Source organism: Malaclemys terrapin, chromosome 6, assembly GCF_027887155.1.
Source record: "Malaclemys terrapin pileata isolate rMalTer1 chromosome 6, rMalTer1.hap1, whole genome shotgun sequence".
NCBI classification, from domain to species: Eukaryota; Metazoa; Chordata; order Testudines; family Emydidae; genus Malaclemys; species Malaclemys terrapin.
Genome location: NC_071510.1, coordinates 7,748,154 through 7,769,070, shown reverse-complemented (window position 1 = coordinate 7,769,070; position 20,917 = coordinate 7,748,154). Strand labels below are relative to the sequence as shown.

Sequence of the window (20,917 nt, the reverse complement as noted above, 5' to 3'; positions counted from 1 at the left end):
CATGTCTGGACAAGTACATAGTTTCTCAACGTAAGCTTAGTCCACAGCTGCAGCAGATTTTTAAACTCCGTATGAAAATACATTTGAAGATAAGACAAAATGATGGCCGTGGTGCCATCGTTGTACCAGACTGGTGGTAGTGATGCTTCCAAATTGAAGATGTCACCAGCCATGCTGTGGCAACTTGACTTTTCTACAGTGTTTGAGGTTTGGGTTTCTGTGAAGTTGAATTCCCAACTCTGAGTTTTCTGTTTCTAATGCTTGAGGTTTTTTATAATTACAATATTCTTGTAAAGACGTTAGCCCCTAATTTACTCATGTACTCTCAACACCATTTTAATCATTATCTTTCCCCTGACACTAATATTGTAATACTGCTGCATAAATTGTGAACCCTTAATGCATAATTTAGGTCTAGTGGGTTGCTTCAGAGAAGGGGCCTTCACAGTATTTGCTTCAATTAAAGTGGGGTATTGGGATGTAGAGAGGGGAGTTGTTCCATAGGAACAGCTCTCAAGTGGTCCACAGTACAAAAATGTAAGACCCACTGCTTAAGAACCTTGCTAATACACCGCTCCAGTCACCTACAGCACTTCAAAATGCACTCAAAACTCCCACTGGTATCTACGCTTCTCCATCAAGCTATAATAGTAACCTGGAATCTCACTGCAGTAGATTACCATTTTATGATAAAGAACAGAACATGTATAAGTACCATTTTAATTTAGCATTTCTTATGGAAAAGTCAGAGATGGTAAAATACAGTGCCCAGTGTTCTGCAACGCTTGGATAACTTGAAATTTTGGTTTTTGCAAAAACCTCTCTGCCCTTGTTCTAAACCATTGCTTTTCAGGGAAAACCTCCAAAAATGTACTGAATTTAAAGCTTGTCATTCAAACAAAGACTTTGTGTTTGAAAGTAATTCTTGCCATACTTCTACACCTTAATTTCCAAAAAAAATTTAAATATGCATGCCTTGATCAAAGTAAATGGAACTTAACTTCTAAGGTTCAAGTTCTATTCATATTTATAACTCATGATTTTCAAGCAAGTTCCAACTTATTCAAAATGACTGCTTGTATACGTAGTCTAAATTGTTCTCCTCTGATGCTTTACTCTTGCTTTATGCTTTTTAGCAAATACTGAACAATTTGCAAAATTAGTTTCTTTCCAGTGGTGTAATGGACATGGGGCTGACCTGTAACTTACAAATATTGTATCTTGACCAGGTATTGTGTTTATTATATGCCTATATTACGCTAATTCACCAGCAGGTTTGTCATTATGGTGTTGGATCCTGCTAGTCGCATCTCATGGTAATCTCTTAAAGGGATAACAGGCATGCAGAGTGTACATTTGGGTAGGGAGCTGAGCCATTGGACCTCGTGTAACCAGGTTCAGCAGATACAGGAGAGAATTAAAGCCTTTGGTTAGTTTTAAAAAGGGAGTCCCTGACAGAGAGGGGAGACTGAGGCAGACATTGTTGGGGAGCACACTGACCCCCATATTCTGGAGGTTGGGGTTTGGGGTAAAATAGGCCTACCTAGGACTATGGTAAGATAATCATGACTGGTTGATAGACCATTTATTGTGTTAAAATGCTTTTTCCCTTATATTAAACTTTGGTTTGAAAAAAACTGCCTGATCCCCTGTATTAACCACTGATAACTCCCAAAGGGAAGCACTGAACTCAGTTGGGCCTGACCCAAGATCGGGAGAATGCCGGGTTTCTCCCCTGAGATAAGTGAAGGTACAGGGCCTGACACCTGAGAGGATATACTCAGACCAGAGAGGGGTCACAGGTGAGGTGTCCTGCAACCGTGACAAGTGGTGGTCCCCTGGTCATTACAGTGAAACTACAAAATTCTATGAGTCTGAGTCTGTTTGCTGGTAGCGTCAAGCTGATTGGTTGTGTACTCTGGTCATCGCTGACCTCTAGCTACTTTATTCACTGTTAACACCTTATGTGACTGGGGATGGAGTTTAGCATGATCTGGCTTTATTTTGTTTGAAAACGTAACACAAAGCAGACACAGCTGTGAAGAGTAGACCTGCAGTGTTAGACTTCTGCATTAATAGCAGCAAAGTCGCAGCAGTTCAGCGCAGATGGGCTCATAAAATAGGTTTGGTTCTAACCCCTTCCAGTTCCTTGAAGCACCTTGTTGCTTTCTCAGCTGTAGTTTCAGACACCTGCTTCTAAGAGGTTGGCAATATTAATGACCTTGCAGTGATATCGGGAGTGCTAGCTGATATTACGCTTTTCTGGTAGAAAAAGCCTGATTTTTCCTTTAACAGTGCTTTTTTTAAGAATGCAATAGTTGTTAATTTGCCATCTCAATTAATTTTGAGCAAGTATTATAGGATTATTGGCAAATTGAAAGGTAAACTTCCTTCTGTGCAATTGGGATATGACCAATGTTTTTAAAAACAAAAAAAAACAAAAAAAAACCTTCACTGATACGCATTGAGTAATTGAAGTCTGTTTTCTGTCCTATATAATGGCTTAGTTTGTGGAGTCTTATCTCTGCCATCACACATTTTCTGGTAATCATGATCAGCTGAAATGGTCAAGCTTATTCCTCCAACTCCTTGCTACTTCAGTCTTGGCAGGGTTAGCTTCCTCAGTGGTGGTTTGTGCAGTCTGTATTGTCGATTAGTCATCGCATCTTCAGTTCAGCACCTTACAATATCCTGGACCTTTCCAGTTCCAGATCACATCCTATCTGTAGTGTGCCTTCAAATGCATACAGCTTGGCTGTTCTTTAAGAACAGCCTTATGGCTGGCCTGCTACCTGTACTTGTAGTGCCTTTCAGAAAACACTAAGTTTGCAGTAGATTGATATATATATATTTTTTTAATGTGCTGGGAGCAGGGCTGGCTCCAGGCACCAGCTGTGCAAGCTGGTGCTTGGGGCGGCAGATTGTTGGAGGTGGCGTTCTGCCCAATCCTAGGGTGGCATGGCCGCTTTTATTTATTTATTTTTTTTGTTCTTGTTCCGCTCCGGCCGCCCTGTAGGGGGCGGCGGCGCGGAGAACTAGAGCGCCCTGCAGGGCAGTCCTCTTCCTTCCCTTCCTGCCGACCGGAGCAGAGCCCTCGCGGCAGGAGGCGGCGCAGCAGGAGGAGCTGCGTGGCAGCGCCCCCGCTGTAGCCCTGGCCACCCCCTTCTCTCTCTCTCCTGCCCGTTTTCTCTCCCCCCCCCCCCCCCCACACCTGCTGGTCCCCCTGCACCTGTGCTCCGGCCGCGCCGCAGGTTTTTTTTTTTTCTTTTTGCTTGGGGCGGCCAAAAAGCCAGAGCTGGCCCTGGCTGGGAGTCGGTTCATGTGCTGACTGAAGAACATAAGTCTTCATTCTGAAGAGCATCTCTTCATGCTGTATGTCTCGAAGTGTGTTTCAAGGGCAAACAGGTCCAATAACGTAGTTCTAATTGTTCATATATGGGCTCACTCAGCTAGTGTAGATGGTGTCCCACCTCTCCAAACATGGCAGGTTTCAAAGGTTAATAATAATTTTGGAGCAATTTTAAAATATAACTGTTACCAAAAATAGTACTTCATGTCAGGGGCGCCGGAATAGGGGGAGTCAGGGGACCATGGCCTTTCCAGCTGTGGGGCACCGGGGCAGCAGCAGGAAGGAAAGGCTTCCCCTGAGTGGAAGGTTGTCTGCCCTCCCTATAGGGAAGGAAACTCAGTTAACAGCTGCATGGGAAAGGACTGGCACCTAGAAGCCAGCGTAGTAGGGTAACACCGTGGAGAGAGGGCAGGAAAAAATATTTCTGTTTGCACTGTGAGTTTGGGGTTTTTTTCTTTTGCTTAAGAGAACTTGGGCTTTGTCTGAGGCCCACCATGTAAATAAGGAAAAATAAAACCCTCCGGCGTCAGACTGATTACTCCAGCCCCTCTTCCCCCGAGAGAGAAATGCTGAGGCCAACAAGGTGATTGAGGTACTCTACCACATAAGATTTAAGAGGCATTGAGTAAGGATAATGGAAACAGAAACGGTTACATACAACCCCAAAAATACCCCTTCTGTACTCCCCCCCCCCCCCCAAAATACCCCTTCTGTACTCCCCCCCCCCCCCCCCCCCAAGTTCATTGCCTTTGCACATAGCCAAGCTAACCTTCATGGCTTGTTTTTTCCTGTGTGCTCCTTTCCTGTTGTTGTTTGTAAATGGGGCTCCCATTGTGTTGGCTTACACTGCTTAATCTACACGGTCAACAGAGACAGATGAATCAACATCCTTTGTCTGGCCAAGGCTTGCTGGTCAGCTCTGCCTTGGACACACTTCAAACATCTTTCAGTACATATACATGCCTCCTTAAATTTCATCCGTACGCACATCACGCAGTGATTGTGAGCATGAATATGACATGAGCTTACATTAGGGACCTCCCCTGATGTTCTTTATGGATAAATACTATGAAATGGTGCTTGGTGTAGTGAGCTTGTCAGTAGAACCCTGCGCGGATACAAAATTTGTATCCGCATCCTATCCGCAGATATAAAGCGGATAGCCGCAGATTTACAGGGCTCTACTTGTCCGGCCTGTTAAGAGTAGCTGTTACAGAACAGTGAACCCTTTGCCAGATGGCACCAACTGTGTCTCACCCACTGATTAGCAGAAGCACTGGGCATGCTGTAATTTCTCATGTTTTGTTCCATTACCCATGCAGGAAGAGACTAACTGGCCCCAGTTGATACGTCATCTCCTCTGCACTTGATGGTGGGAACAGGGCTCTTTCCAGAATTGTGGGGGCTTTTTAAGGATTTAAGTTACTGGTGGTGGTGGTGGTGGTTTGTTTTTTATCACTATAGTGCCTCTGAGCCCTACTCGTGGGGCACACTACAAATGCTGTGGGCTCTGTTCAGAGGGTACAGAACCTGGAGTTAGAAAGTGAGGCATAAATGGGTAAACAGGAGAACCTGCAGAGAACAAACTTGTCATTTCCTTTGGGTTCTGCTTGCCCCCCTTTCCCCTTTGGCATTTAGAGGAAGTGGAGTATTCCTGATGTGCTGTGCTGCAGGCTTGTGATTTACTTCCTAACTTGGAATCTATATCCCGTGAAAGACCCAGTCCAAGTGCACAACATGGGGTCTGAATAAACTGCTTTACTGGTAACACGTATGTCTGTCACCCTTCTTTTATATTCTCAGCTGAGCTCTCTTCTGTGCCCTACTAGTCTGTCTGTCCCCTCCAGTGTTTCGCTCTCTCGCTCTGACTTTTCCCTAGCCCCTCTGCTCGTCTCGTTCCTTTCCTTCAACCTCGAGCCCCCAGGATTTTGCCTCTGCTTCCCCTGTAAATAGTAGTTCCCTAAGGATACCAACAGCAGAGGGAGAGTCAAGGAGTTCTTGTAATTTCACGCTGTTTCTGTTGTTGGCACTATTGGAAAAACAAGATGAGTGGATGCTCTGTGGGAGTCTCGTGCTGGTTAGCTGTTACTGGATGGGAATGTAGTGATTGCACATAATCCTACAAAAAGGGTTCCGAGTACCAGCTCTCTGAAAAGCCTGCTACTGTAGCTGTTTGGCTTGCTCATGAAGCAAATGTATGCATTCATCCTCTTGCCTTACCTGGGCAGTGTTCCTCAAGCACAGAGCAGTTGTTCCAGCATGTGTATGGTGGCTGAGCTGGAGATATTGGGATCTTGATCCCTTCGTCAAAGGGAATAGCAGGTCAACTCCTTCTTGTCTCTCCTGCACTGCTCTCTTCCTTAGACCTGCTCTATCCTTCTTGTCTTGTTGCTGAGTTATGAAACATTACAGGCTTATGACATCTGAGTTCTCTTCCTTCTCTGATATAAAACTCTGAGAATATCCTTGTTTAGTGGGACTAGGATAAGATCCCGTTAGAGGTATTAGTTTCCCACCGCCGTCTCATTTTGTTATCCCCTCTTCCTCGGTTTACTATAAGCTTACAGGGCAAATGCTTCAACAGTAGAAGAAAAACTGCAGCCAAATAAATCATTGATTTGTAGTTTTGGCTGTCATGCATATCCACAGATGAAAGAAATTGAAATCACTTCCAAAATGGATTAGAACCGTACAAATAGTTTGCTATTGGTGTATTCAGACAGACAGCTGAACATTGTATTAAATAAGTAGCTAATAAAGAAGGAAAATAGACTGGCCCATGACTTACTCCTGTGTCACTTCCCATTAAGTCGGTGGCTTTGTTTTGTGTTCAGAGCTCTGAACCAGTTTCCTAACTAGTTACCAAGTAGGCATTGTGAAAAGAAGTTGAGTGAAAACTGTTTATCGCCAATAACAAATGGCAGCTTGGTAACAAACCACCTCACTTAGTTCATGAAAGCACATAAATGTTTTGCCTCTTCAAAAACCCATAATGCTTTTAGCAGTAAACTGATGCTAGAAAGTCCATCTATGTTTAGAAAATGACTACACTTTATGATATTTGGAGTTTTGTATATAAATGATAACAAAATGTAGCTAAGAAAACCCAAATAAGCAATTTATCTCTCCCATGTACTTGAAATATCACTAAGATTCCCTTTGAAGCCAGTTGGAAGCAGTGCAAAATAAGCACCCAGTCATGAGGTGAATTAGTCAGAATAACCTCGAACACTGATTCAATTTAGCCTTTGCAGTGTTGAAAGTTGGGCTTTAAGACCTAAACTGGGGCTGTGTCTACACTAGAGCTTATGTTGACATAACTTCTGTCGCTAAAGAGTGTGACTAAACCTCCCCTTGAGTTATGCCAACACAAGTGCCGGAGTGCACAGCGCTGTGTTGGCAGGAGAAGCTCTCCCGCCGACATTGTGTCTGCTGCGCTCAGAGGTGGTTTTATTATGCCGACGGGGAGCTCGCTTCTGCTGGGGTAGGCCGTCTGCGCCAGACATGCTGCCCGGTGCTGCTGTATCGGTGCCACTACAGCACTGCACTTGTAGACAAGCCTTTAATCAAGTGAGATGTGTGAAAGGTAGCAAATATGTAAACTGACAGAATATCTTGATGGAAAAATCAGCCAGTGTGTCCTTTTTCTCAAGCTGTGGTGGTTTGCGCATTGGCCTGCTAGACCCAGGGTTGTGAGTTCAATCCTTGAGGGGGCCACTTGGGGATCTGGGGCAAAACCAGTACTTGGTCCTGCTAGTGAAGGCAGGGGGCTGGACTTGATGACCTTTCAAGGTCCCTTCCAGTTCTAGGAGATGGGATATCTCCATTAATTATAATTATTATAACAAAGCCAACGGAGAACCTCCCCGGTTTGGATTTCTTTTCGGTCTCAGTATCTCTTTAGATATGGAGTCCAAATGCATTCCCTTCACTTCTGTCTCCTAAAGGGGCTACTGTTACTTCTGCAAGCCCTTCTGCAAGTGGAAAGAGGCCTAGTGGAAGGTGTCAAGACCCAGATATTGTCTTTTCTCCCTGTCGGAGGTAAACTTGACCCATGAATGATTTGCTAGGTGAAGACAGAAAAATTTGAACAAAGCCAGTTAAAACTTAAAGTGCAGTGGATTGATGGTTGAGTGTTTGTGTGGCATACCCTCCCCTAGTGAAATCAGACTTCCCAGGTGGAGCATGGTGGTGTAAGCAGTGCTGCCTGAAGCAACGATGGAATAAAGGGAGGCTGTGAGCTCCAAAAGCTGCCATTTCCCTGCCCTGTTTGTGGTAGGGCTTGGAGACCGCGCAAGGTTAGCATAATACCCAAAGAGGCCAGCAGAGATCGGAGAGCAAAGCAGTGGGGGACCTGCTATTACTGAGAATTGGGGAAGTGAACAGTGGGAGCAGCTGTGAACGTGTGTGCTTCACAAAGTAGGGGAGCAGAGCAATGAAGAAAAAAGGGTGAAGAAAGAAAAACAAAGTAGAACCTGCAAATAAGACACTAAAGAAAATGAGAAAAACAGATAAAAAGCATGGGATGTGGGAACTACTCCCGAGCATATATAAGGCAACTTAAATGGGTGTCCAGGCATGGAGCCCTCCAAAAAAGAAGTGAGGATTAGGGATTGGCTAGCATCCTGAGAGAGAGCTATTGTGTTAGGCCATTAATTACAGTAGTAAAGAGTAAAAACGTTTTCATAAAAAGATACACACATTTGTAGGTGGTGAAATCATTTTAAGGTTCACTTCGGTGAACATCATTAGCCACTTCACTTTTTGGGTACTTTCTTTGGGGAGCTCTGTCCCACAGACTGCAACACCTTAGCTCTTTGAATTTTGGGGGACGTTCTTTTTGTGTCCAGGCCATAACTGAACCACCAAAAAAAACCTGACCAGAATGGATGGCATGTCAAGGATGCTTTTTCTTTGACCTCTGTAGTATGGCTGCAGGCCCACCCATATTTTTGCCATAGGGGAGGGACCTGCTAACACAAGGGGCAATTGTAGAGGGCTAATGAATCAGCCCTAATCCATCTCTCTGAATCTTAGCAGAAGTCCGTTCCAACTTTCCAATACATTTATGGTATTCTTAATGTTGCTCATTAGGAATTGAAAAATAATCGAATACACTCACTGTATTTAGAGACACTTCTAATGTTAACTGAAATTTTTCTATGTATAGTTGTTAAAATAAAGCTAACTAATCAATTTACCTGGTAGAGACATTAATGAAATGTATAATTTACTTTTCTTAATCTCATAGGTGGGTTTGCTTTTGTATATGAAGCTCAAGATCTTGGAAGTGGCAAAGATTACGCTTTAAAGGTAATGTGTGTTTAAATCGCTTTAAAGATTGAAATGTCTCTTGACTCAGTGCATTAGCATGATGGTCACTGTAGTACATGTATACATACAAAACAAAAGTTAGAGCTGAAGGATTTTCTCCATTGCTTACTGTACCAGTCCAGATGATTCACATACGCACTTTCCTCTACTGTGTAAACGGGCACAGAAAATACTTAACTTTGTCAAAACCAACATGTATAAGGTGATGGGTGATAACTAGGCATGTCAGAGGGGGAGTAACTAACTTGTTTGTATTGGTGTATAAAGATGTATCTCAGAGGATGTATCTTTGTCTGGCCTAGGGAAGAACAGAAAGTCCCACCATTCACTGAGCTGGTCCACTGATATGGGCATACGTATATTGGTGGTCTGATAGTCTGCGGGATACTAGTACTGTACATGAATATAAGCTGAAATCATGACTGAAGTGTGTTTACCAGACATGTCTGGGGAGTGGGTAAACCAATTTCTCAAAGACAAACAAGCAAACAAAGACGTCTAGCCAGGTGTCCTCAAAGATGATGGGCCATCACCTACCAAGTGGCCATTCTTTGGCAAGGAAGGGGGGCAGGAATAAACAGATCTTCATCCAAGGGCAGTTCTACTCTAGAAGCGTCACATCAGCGCAGCTGCAGCACGTCTGGTGAAGACGCTCTATGCTGACGGGAGAGCGCTCTTCCGTCGGCATAATTACTCAGCTTCCGCCTCTTGCGGAGGTGATCTCAGCAGGTGAGCATCTCCCTCTGACGTAGTGCTGGTCTGGACAGTGCTTAGGTCGTGGTAACTTGCATCGCTCAGGGGGGTTTCTTTTTCACACCCCTGAGTGACGTAAGTTAGATTGACTTAAGGGCTGGTCTACACTACTGCTTAGCAGACAACAGCATGAAACCTCTTTCACCATGAGACTACATGACTGCAACCTCTCAGCAGGAATGAACTTTCTCTAGGGGTAATCCTCAGGAAAATGCATTTCAGAAGGGGGAACAGGACCATCAAGTGAGTGGCAAGAACACTCAAGTTATCTCTCCCAGTCCATCTCTCTTTTTCACCTAAGACAAGAGAGAGAGGCACTGTTGTCAGAAAACCACAACCACTCTGTAGGTGCTAAAAGTTCCAGCTACCCAAATCTCCAGTCTCTCTCCTCCCTCTGCCACCAGAGTGGAATTACATTTATTAATGCATAAATCAGTAGCAAGTTGGAAGTGTGGGGGACACTATATTTAATATCCACATCAATAAAACCAGGAAGAATGGTAGTGATGGTCATATTTAATTCCATTAAAAATTCCCTTGAATCTGCTGCACAAGTTTCTTTGCTGTAGCAAAACATCCCAGAAGTCCAGAAGACTGCTGTAGAACTAACTTCCAGAACTAACTGCTATGTGCAGTACTGCAAGCATGATTCTAGAGGCTGCGCTCCCAGAGAGAGTGGATATAGATCAGTGGTTCTCAACCAGGGGTACGCAGAGGTCTTTCAGGGGGTACATCAACTCATCTAGATCAGTAGTTCTCAACCTATGGGGTCGTGAGCCCCAGAGGGGCCACGGGATGGATTTAGGGGGATCACAAGTGCAGGGTCGGCGTTAGAAGGTGGCAAGCAGTGTAATTGGCTGGGGGAACCTGTGAAGCTAAGTTACATGCCTCCACCCTGGGTGGTGGGGCTTGAGCATCAGACTCCTGAAAGGAGTCTGGAAAAGTTGAAAACCACTGATGTAGATGAACAGAAGGACAGGTGACTAGAAACCTGGTTATTGTTGCGGTGACACGTCCAAGCGGGATCAAGCCAGCTTTGACTCTTGCTCCCTTATCTTGAGAGTTGACGGTTTTGTTAGCTCTGATTTTTCCCATGTATGTGTTTTTATAAGTTTATAAGACTTCAAAACGGTATACTCTTTTTCAATATTCTTTTTTCTGATACAGAGGTTATTGTCTAATGAAGAGGAGAAGAACAGAGCTATCATTCAAGAAGTTTGTTTTATGGTATCCTTTTTAGGTCAAAATTCAATATTTAGAATAAAGAAATGAACATCCTGAAGACTTAGAAAGCTTCTGGGCTTCACGATCCATATGGACACTGAAAGTATTTCTAAAGTATTTCTCCAGTGAAGAAAATCTTTGAAACCTGGGCTTGGTACAGACCAACGAGTTACAGGATAAAAGGTTTTCAGTCACATCAGTCCCTTGAGTTATTCAGCTCCTTTTTTTGTCGTCTGTTCAAATGTTTAGCTAACATTTTAGCGTCCTCCATAAAATTGAACTCTGGAAAACTGATGCCAAAGGAACTGTACATCATAAAGAGTTGTGGGTATCAAACTTCCTTTTAAATAAATGATTGCACCTGCTATTTACTCCTTCCTTGAGTGACCAATCATGGGCTAGAGGTCACTAATTGCTAAGCCATAATTTGTGAAGTCAAAGGAGGTTTCCAAAATACTAAAGTAAACAGCTGTAATGTTATGCGTGGAATGTGAGATAATGGTTTGGTCTGTCATAATTTCAGAGGGGAAATTCAGAAAATTTGTCATTTCCCAGTTGGATAAAGATTTGTTTAAACTTTCTACTCCTCTTGTTGAGTTAACAACTCTTCTTCTTTTTCCCTGCTGTTGTATGGATATTGGTCTCAAAGGCCTGAAGAGTTACAGGTTTTATAAACTCACTCCCTGTCCAATATTAAACAGTGATAGATAGGTTTGCGGTTGTTTTTAAATAGAGCCCTTGGTTTTACTTGATTATTTGGGAAACACCTCAAAGCATTCATTTAATTCATTTGAAAGTTTATTGGTTAAACACAAGAAAGAACAAGAAATTAGAAGTAGTGTTTATTTTGAAACTGTGGTTGAGTGACTATGCAGAACAGACTTAGTTAGACCTTATCAAAGTCTCTCTCTTTTTGGTGTCAAACTATCAGCCTCTTATTTTCAGAACAGCCTTTCTTTGATGAAAAGGCAAAGGTTAATTTTACTCTGTCCTGATGTGAAGGGCATCTACTTATCCTGTTCTTAACAAACAGGCAGACTAAAGGTGGAGAAGAGATGGGATAGAAAAGATGGGTAAAATATGGCTTTTGTTGATATTTTTGGAACACTGCATCGCTGGTTAGTTACGAGTGGATGCTTTGGCTGGCTAGTCGATCAAGACGCCTGCTGCTTTGACCCTGGTTAGTTATGATCTAACTAGTCTATCTAGTCAGGGCTGTCATCTGGTTGGATCCTTTCTCCTTAGACAAGGAAGGCTTGTCTAACTGCAGAACTGTTAATTTCAGGGTTCGATGAAAAGTCGGGAGTGAGAGAGGCTAGGAAGAAAGAAACCATGGGGCAGAAGATAACACAAGAGAAGGGAATATAATACAGGATCTTACATGCCCTTGTGGTGCTGGTAATTCGCTTCCCCCCTCCCCCCTGCAAGCTGAGAACTGGCTGTCATGATGATGCGATGACTTTCAGCACTCACAGGTGAAAAACAAGTTCCTTAAACAAGAGCGACGCCAGCCGGCCTTCCCTTCAGGAATAAAGTCCCATAGAGGAGTTGCGGTGCTGGCAGGTCGGAGGATGCAAGGTGGGACTGGAGATAAGAGGGAGAGCTGAATTGAACTGATCTTTGCCCTATCTTGCACATCTCTCTCTTTAAGAAACCCCAAAAGGGGAAAAAGTGGGCAGCATAGTTCATCCCCCTCATTATTTTGTCCACTAATTAGGCCTAATATCCGGCACACCAATTTTGATCTGTTATCTTCTGGTTCCACTTTTTTAAAAACCAGCATAATTTTACCAGTCCTTGGATTAGATCAGCATGGCCTTTCTGGTTTAGACTAATCCAGTTTCTTTGTCTGGTTCTCATGCACTTGTTACAACATTCAACTTTGTAAGCAACTTTGACCAATTTTTCATGGATATTGTAACATTTTATGAACTTTTGCATACTTTGTGCATTTGAGCTCACAAGAGGGGCACGCTTTGTAAGCCCGAGAGTCACAACACTACTCACAACCCTTGGCCAATACCTTTTTTAAGCAGCTTGGTTTCATGCATTCATGGCTCAATACACCGGTGGACCCCAATTTTAGACCAGGGTCCCACTGTTCTAGTTTCGATATAAACACATAACCAGATACATTGTAAGCTCCTCAGCCAGTGACTAAAGTCACTTAGGTTCACTTCTCTCTCTCTTCCTCCCTCCACCAGAATGAGGAGCCTTGATCCTCTTTTTAATTGAAAGTGAAATTTTATAATATAAAGTTTTGGATTTTCCTTTTTTATAATCTTGCTTATAATGAAGCTTCTTGGCTCTGATTTTTGAGAGACCTTTTTCTACTTAGTTGAAGGAAAACCATACCAGAAAGGGCACCCCAGGCTAATGTATAGACCTGTGTGGAGAGCACAGTGGCCTGCCTTGGTCACACAGCCAGAATGTCAGCAGATATCCATGATTAAGTCTAGTCGCTGGAGAAGTCTTTTACAAATACCTCTATTGCTGCATTGCACTCATTGTCAAGAGAGACCAAGCTGTATCTAGATCAGAATCTGCATCTTCCAGAGCCTTATTAACAGGTATTGAGTTTTTTACTCTTGGTGACTTTGCCTGTAGTTCTCATTCTGTTCAAATGAGATACCGGTTAGGTTCTTCTGTTGTGTATGTTAAACCCATCCAATTAGACGTGTATGTGAGCTGATTGTGCTTGATAGTATGAAGAAAATCTCTGATATGCTTAGTTTTTCCTTGAACAAATCCCCAGAAAAAGCTTTCAGGTCATCCCAATATTGTCCAGTTCTGCTCTGCTGCATCAATAGGAAAAGAAGAATCGGATACTGGGCAGGGCGAGTTTCTTCTGCTCACCGAGCTTTGTAAAGGTAAAACCTATTTTTGTTCGTGCGTGGTGTGGCTTGTTTTAGGAATGGAGTGAATTCTTCCAAATGAATACATAGATCTTGAACTGGAAAAGGGCAGTTTTACTACATGGAGAACAGCTAAAACTTATCTAGCAAGACAGCAATTTACCTGCTATTAACTGACCTGTTTTTCATATTTATGGGCCATTCTGAAAAGGAGCAAGGTGATTAGTTTTTACCGTCCCCTTCATAATCTACCATACTTCTCATAAATTCCCTCTAACTCTTCTCCTTTCAAGGTTAAGCAAGTCAATGTTTGCAATCTCTAATTGTCTGTAAATCCCACCACACCTTTAACTACCATGGGTTAGACTAATTACTTGAAGCATTCAGACTCCCATTAATTGCTTGTTTAGGAGCAGTACTTCCTGGCTAAGGGTGTTGTCCAGTTTTACTCAGCTGGAAGGGTGGTTTCTGACTCACGCCCTGGCAGGAGTAGAGAGGAGGGAAAAGAGCATACTGCATCTGTGATGAAGAGTGTCAGCTGGTATAGTGAAAGGCCCCTTTAAAATGATTCATGGCCAGTTTAGTCATTGATTCCTTGTTGTAAACCCTACGCTGTTCGCTGGTAGCTAATATTGGGCAATAAAATGTCCAGTGGGTATTGCTGGCATAGTCTGATGAAATGAAGGGGCAGTATTTTCATCCTAATGGGATGCAAGCTACAAATGCTTTAAAACTGTGGATCATTTGAAGTAAGAATGTTTCAATGTCCTTTTTTTTTTTATTATTTATTTTATTTTATTTTGGTATGACAACATCATCTTCTTAGTGCTTAGTTCTTTGTCAAAAATCTTCCTGGATTTTCTTTATAGTCAAAAATAGTCTTCATCAAATCTCTTGTCAAATTCAGGGGATTAAATGCTTCTTGGTCAGGACAGGTGTGTGTCATGTTTAGACTTATCTAATATACTTAATGGCACGTTTCCAAAACTTGAAGCATCTGTATACTAATATGAATTGATTCTATCTCCTGTAGGGCAATTGGTGGAATTCTTAAAGAAAGTTGAATCCAAAGGGCCCCTCTCGTGTGATACAGTTTTGAAGATATTTTATCAGACCTGCAGAGCAGTGCAACATATGCATAAACAGAAACCACCTATTATTCATAGAGATTTAAAGGTACAGTATAGAATTTAAGTGACTGCAACATTTGAATGAAGTGTGAAAGCAGACTTCCAGGGTGGACTACAAAGTTGATGCTGTAGAACTAATGAAATTGAGACACTTGAGTATGCAGCATTTCAAACGATGGCATGAGTACATATCCATCTCGTTGGGATTGCTGGCTGGGAATGAAGGACACCACTACATGGCCTAGTGTTTAGACCGCATCCTTTATCTATATTTTTGGTGTTAGAAATACTTGGTGTTAGAAATACTTGTTGAATATCCTGTTAGTTAAATTTCAGAGCTCAAACTGAAACCATGTAGTCTGTTTCCCACTCTTACTTTAGTCTGAACAATAGTTCCTATTTGCTGGTAAGTAAGCTCGTGACTGGAGGCCACACACATTTTGGTGGTAACAATTTTTTTAATAGCAGAAACATAAAGCTGTGAAAGGAAGCGGAGCGTAATGTCAGTGTGCTACTGAAATGCTGTTCTCTTTTGAACCTAGCGACCAGCTGCAGTGAGTGTAGGGGATTGGGATGGCTGGAGTTTCAAAAAGCACTAAAATCTACTTTTTGTTGTAGTGCTTGGTTTTGGAGCACATTGACTTTTGAACTAAAATTAATCAAGGGGGGCACTTATTTCCTGATTTGTTATTTTAAGACCTTTCATCCTTTGTCAGTCCTTTACAAATGGTATGGAAGGCCTTGAGCTCTGAGGTAAAATTGTGGCCAGTACCATCCTGTTGGGAGGAACTAAGCAGTTGCCAAGGGTTAGCATTTTTTAAAACTTGAAATTTTTCCTGAGACACTAGTTCAAGGGCAGGGACTGATGTTTTACTCTGCTCTACTTGAACAGTGGGGGTCCTGATTCTGTGTAGGGTGCTACTATAATAGACCGTTTTACAGAGTTAAATCAAAATTATGTTGTTGATTTCTTCTGTTACTATTCCAGTGCCTATTAAGAGAACCTGTCCCTGGCAGAGACTCAAAGTGATGGGGAGAGGGCGAGGGGGCAGAAAGCGGGTTTCATACTACAGTAGCTGCACAGGGAGAGGGGCTTTTACAGGAAAATTCAGAGCAAGATCTTGATCTTTGTGCTACAACAGACAGTGGCCTCACTAAAATGATCCAGGGAGGTGTGTTTGCTCTGCTGTTCCCAGAAAACTGAGTTTAGGTAGACTGAGGAGAAAACTTACGTCAAACAGTCTCTGTGCATTTTTAAACTAAAATGTTTTTGCTTTAATAACTGTTTACAAATATAGATATCTTCTCTTTATTTGGCCTTAAAGTGAATGACTCTAGTATTGGCTGTGTGGGAAAACGAATGATTGAGCTCAGTATCATCAAAGATTTTGTAATATTTGAAATTCTTTTGCTTAAAGATATTAGGATTTCTGAAATTCTCTGATATAATGCAGCTTCAGATGGGTTGAGATTCATGCAGTGACCTCCACTGCAGACTTTCCATTACTTCATTCCTTTGTTTGTTGGTGTGGCACGCATGCCTTCATTTGCTTTCCCCCAATCCTTTTCACAATGGCTAATGTTAATGTGATTTACATGCACGCGGCATTGTAAGAACTGGTGTCACTTGTTTAAATTCCACATTAATTATGGGGTACGCCTCTACCCCGCTATAACACGAATTTGGATATAACGCAGTAAAGCAGTGCTCCGGGGGGGGGGGGGGGGCTGCGCGCTCCAGCGGATCAAAGTAAGTTCGATATAACGCGGTTTCACCTATAACACAATACGATTTTTTGGCTCCCGAGTACAGCGTTATATTGGGGTAGAGGTGTATTTTGAAAATAGTCGTATGGCTCTCATACTTGAAACTCTCTCAATTAATTTGTCCCCTTGAGTAGTTGCCATGTGGAACAAAACAAGTCATTTTGTAGCATAGGGGAGGCATTTTCTTCAGAATTAAATTTGGATTTTTAAAGGTCCCTGTAAGCTGGTTTTGGAAGACACAGGTAGAGACCCCCTTAAAATATGAACACTCTACTGACATTCTTAGGAAGGGAGTGACCACTGTTTCTAAAAGCTGGGCCCAAGTAAGCATGCACATTTTACTCTGTCTTCCCAGGGGGTGCCGATGATATTCGTGTGTGCTGATTGTATTTGGTTGTTGCTCTGCCCACTATGCCAGACCTGGCGCAAACAGGAGAGCACTAAAGAGTGTACTAACGGAATAGGAACCACTAAATGGAAGAGTCAGTTATCAGGGTGGGTCAAGAGAATGCAGCCTCAAGATACAATGATAAAGATATTCCGTGCTCTGAGGCTATCACAATCTAAGGCTAACAGAGAAGATGAGACCTATTGAAAACAGTTTTAATTTTTTGAATAAACATTTAATTTATATTTTCCTTTTCGGGCCTCACAATCAGCACAGAATTCTCCTGGAGAGAATCCCCCCCAGCTATTAAGTGGTGCTCCTGATAAGGTTTTAAACTACTCATTAATCTTGAAGGGCAATTTGTAAAAGACTGCTTGCATGTCTTTTCTAGCTTAAAGCACTGGAAAATGTCGTGCAAAACTAACATATGGAGGGACATGGATTAAATAAAATACTAGATCCTTTGAATTGAATTTGTTAGAAATAAAGATGTACTATTCCACAAAATAGATCATGTCATTCAGGGCAAGCTGTCTAGTGGCAAGACTAAGGGGGAGAGCTGGGCTTATTACCTGTTTTGCCTATGGCTTGGACCTTAAGCCTGTCACTTACTCTAATAGAGTCTTAAGTGTCCATCCTAACGTGGGATACCATGTGTAGTAAAATACTAAGTATTGATTCATTTTATTTAATAAATATTTGTACACTTCCTGGGCATGATTTAAAAGTGTGCATGAGCTACACAGCCTTCATAAATGTTTGTAACTTTTTCAATTTGTTAACCTACCTGCAGGTGGAGAACATGCTGATTAGTAACCAAGGGACAATTAAGCTGTGTGATTTTGGCAGTGCTACAACTATAGCACATTATCCTGATTACAGCTGGTCTGCGCAAAAGAGAGCAATAGTTGAAGAGGAGGTGAGAAACTTGACAGCAGTTAATTATAAGATATTAAATTCATTCTATTAGTGCTGCTCTGTTAGCATTAACCTCCCCCCAACTTTCCCTCATTTATGACTGTTCTAAGACAATTGAAGCCCTTTCAGTTGTGAAGTGGATTACAAGGCCTTATTTTTCGAGTCAGCTGCTGCTACCTTGTTCAAATGTTATCTGCCATTACAACAAAACAGTTTGTGTTTTTAAACTACCTTCCTGAGCACCCATCCTAGTCGATGCCCATGGAGTGCCTGCTACTCTCTGCTGTGGAGGAATAAAATATAAACACTAATTGAAACTTGACACAATTGATAGTGTAACTTTTCATGACCTATTTAATAAAAAGGGAGAGGAGTAAGGAATCGACTGCTATTTTCTGTTAGTACGTGAATTTTCACCATCTGCAGAAAAGTAAAAAGTCAGTTGTACCCCAGTGACTCTGATCAAATCTAATCAAACATGGCTTCTAAAACTGAATTGGGTGGCATGTGATGAAGCAGTAGGTTTGACAGATCTTGGACTAGACAGTATTGCTGTACTCTTAGGACAGCTATATCAATGTTGGCATGTTCCCCCTTTCTTTCAAAATGCAATTTGTCCATAGATCTGGCTAAGTACTAGTAATGCTGACAAATCCTAATGTAGCGGTAAAGATGGATTTACTTTAAGTGATTTCTCAAACCCTTCTAAATCTATGGAGAAGGTCAGTAATGAGACGTAAACTAAATCCATTAACTTGTGAGAGTCTGCACGCTCATTGACAGCATCAACTTCTTTTTTTGGGAGGTCCTGAGTACTAGAAGAATGATACCTGCTTGCTTCTGGTCCCCTTCTCCTTTTTGGAACCTGAACTCATGGAGAAGTGTCTGCTGGCTCTCTGGGAAGGGAAGAGAAGATGGTGCCATGCAGTTGGCCAACTTCTCACATGGGGCGGAGGAAAAAAGGCACAAAGTAGGGTCCTTCCTCCAGATGCATCCTAAGGGCATGATATAACTCAGCGGTCGGCAACCTTTCAGAAGTGGTGTGCCGAGTCTTCATTTACTCACTCTAATTTAAGGTTTTGCGTGCATTTTAACCTTCTTAGAAGGTCTCTTTCTATAAGTCTATAATATATAACTAAACTATTGTTGTATGTAAAGTAAATAAGGTTTTTAAAATGTTTAAGACGCTTCATTTAAAATTAAATTAAAATGCAGAGCCCCCCGGACCCGGGCAGTCCGAGTGCCACTGAAAATCAGCTCACGTGCTGCCTTCGACACGTGTGTCATAGATTGCCTACCCCTGATATAACTGTTCCTTGTTTCTTAGTGTCACTCTCCCCTGTTGAGAGCAGGTAATCTGGTTTTGCTTGCTGTGTGGCTTGAAGGGACTACTGCAGCAAGTACTTTTTAATTACAGTTAAAACGTCATTCCTGTAGGCTTTACATAGAGGTACTTCCCTCGTAACTTTATTTTGAAGCAAGGACTTGCACCTTGACTAATGTGCCCCAAACTAGGTTTTGAAGTCAGAATGCCCTTTTTACTTGCTTTTTAGCAGAACATTTTTGGAACGCTGTTCCCTGAAGCTGAACATAAAGCATTGTTCAGGTCTCTGCTTCATGAACTTTTACTTTTGTTTCTGCAGATTACAAGAAACACAACACCAATGTATAGGACTCCAGAAATGATAGACTTGTACTCAAACTTTCCAATCGGTGAAAAACAGGATATATGGGTAGGAACTTCTGTTTCTCTTTGTATGTAATGATGCCTGTTAGATATCATAGTTAAATAGTACCTATATTTCATCATATTTGTGATGTTTAAACAATTGCACATTCACTGCTATTGGAATTGCATTGTTAGATATTAAAACAAAACCTCAGCTGTCTGTATCTGAGACATTTCAGGCAAAATAAGCTTAATTGGTATGAATTTTAAATCTTAATTTGGGCTGACCTGAGGCATAGACCTCAGGAACTTTTGTCCCAGCTCCTTCAATGCCTTGAGTGAAGTGTCTGTGTTGCAACAACTTTGCTTCTTCTCTGGAGGTCAGGACAGGGCTCTCTTGGAGTCCATGATCACTACTACGTGATTAGACAGAGGTTGCTAAGACACACAACTCTGATTTTGCTCATTCACAAATCCTAGTCTCAAGGTAGTACAGAGTATGAAATGCAGGAACAACTTAAACGTTAGTACTTCTTAACTCTTGTTTGTGTGGAAATCACGTATGTTTCTCTAAGTGGGATGGCAAAAGGCAGTGGGAAATGAGTAACCTGCATTGACAGGATGGCAGTTGCATTTGAAGAGAAGTATTTAAACTCCCAGTGCATCTTCAGTTAAGTGTCAGCGATGAGTCCTTTTGCATTCTTTTTGGTGATGTTACACATTAGTATGTTTCAGAGTATTGGATATTTTTATGAATGCACATACTTAACTTCTAAAAACTGTACCAGTGCTGGTAAACAAGTCTGTATGACTTTTTAAACATGTATTTTAATATCAAATGCAGAATAGACACTTGAACATCAAAATTTGTGATGGCTGTTCCGGGCTATTGGAATCTCAACTACTGTCTAAACCTTTTAAACAATACATTTTAAAAATTAACTTGAGCTTCTTGTGTTCTGCCTCTGTAGTTGTCAATCTTCATATTGCATTTTTGGAGTGAAAGGTGTGAGAGTAAACCCAGGGTAATATATAATATTGCATCCACTTACTGAAAACAGGAAAGGTAGCCCTCCATTTATTCAGAGGACTTGGGCAATTGAAATCTTCGGTTAGGATAACCCAGGTATTTACTGGCGTGGCTGCCTCCTCCTATTTAACAGTATGTCAGCTGTTGTCACATACCGCTCTGTTCTTTAAAAGGGCCGTGTCCCAGCCAGTGGGGCTCATGTAGAACCTGCTGTTCTGCTAAGCTGCCTTGTCTCTTGTCTGATGGTCTGTGGTCAGGGAAATCAGAGTTGCATATGCCGTACAGCACAACTGCAAGGGGCATACGTGGTTTTAGTTTGTGATTCGGGTGAATGGTTGTACTTTACTTTCCCCCAGGGAGTTCAGTATCCTCCACTGCTCTATTCTAGGTGCTTTTCACCATACTGTCTAGATGAATTTGTAGTGCTGCTGCTCAGGCCATAAAAAAAATGTGTGAACTTCAGTGTGGATCAAAAATGTAACTCCTGTTAACCACAAAGC

At 42.0% G+C, this 20,917-nt stretch overlaps 1 protein-coding gene across 3 annotated transcripts in view; it reads left to right on the top strand.

Annotated features, from left to right (window-relative positions):
• The window catches only part of GAK (cyclin G associated kinase), a 124,663-nt gene that overhangs the window by 19,580 nt on the left and 84,166 nt on the right, over window positions 1–20,917 (top strand). For all 3 annotated transcript variants that reach the window (XM_054031398.1, XM_054031397.1, XM_054031396.1), the window contains exons 2-7: window positions 8,601–8,662; window positions 10,604–10,663; window positions 13,416–13,530; window positions 14,549–14,691; window positions 17,594–17,719; window positions 19,362–19,451. In XM_054031398.1, coding sequence (XP_053887373.1) covers window positions 8,601–8,662; window positions 10,604–10,663; window positions 13,416–13,530; window positions 14,549–14,691; window positions 17,594–17,719; window positions 19,362–19,451 — 596 coding nt within the window. The remainder of the gene's footprint in view (window positions 1–8,600; window positions 8,663–10,603; window positions 10,664–13,415; window positions 13,531–14,548; window positions 14,692–17,593; window positions 17,720–19,361; window positions 19,452–20,917) is intronic.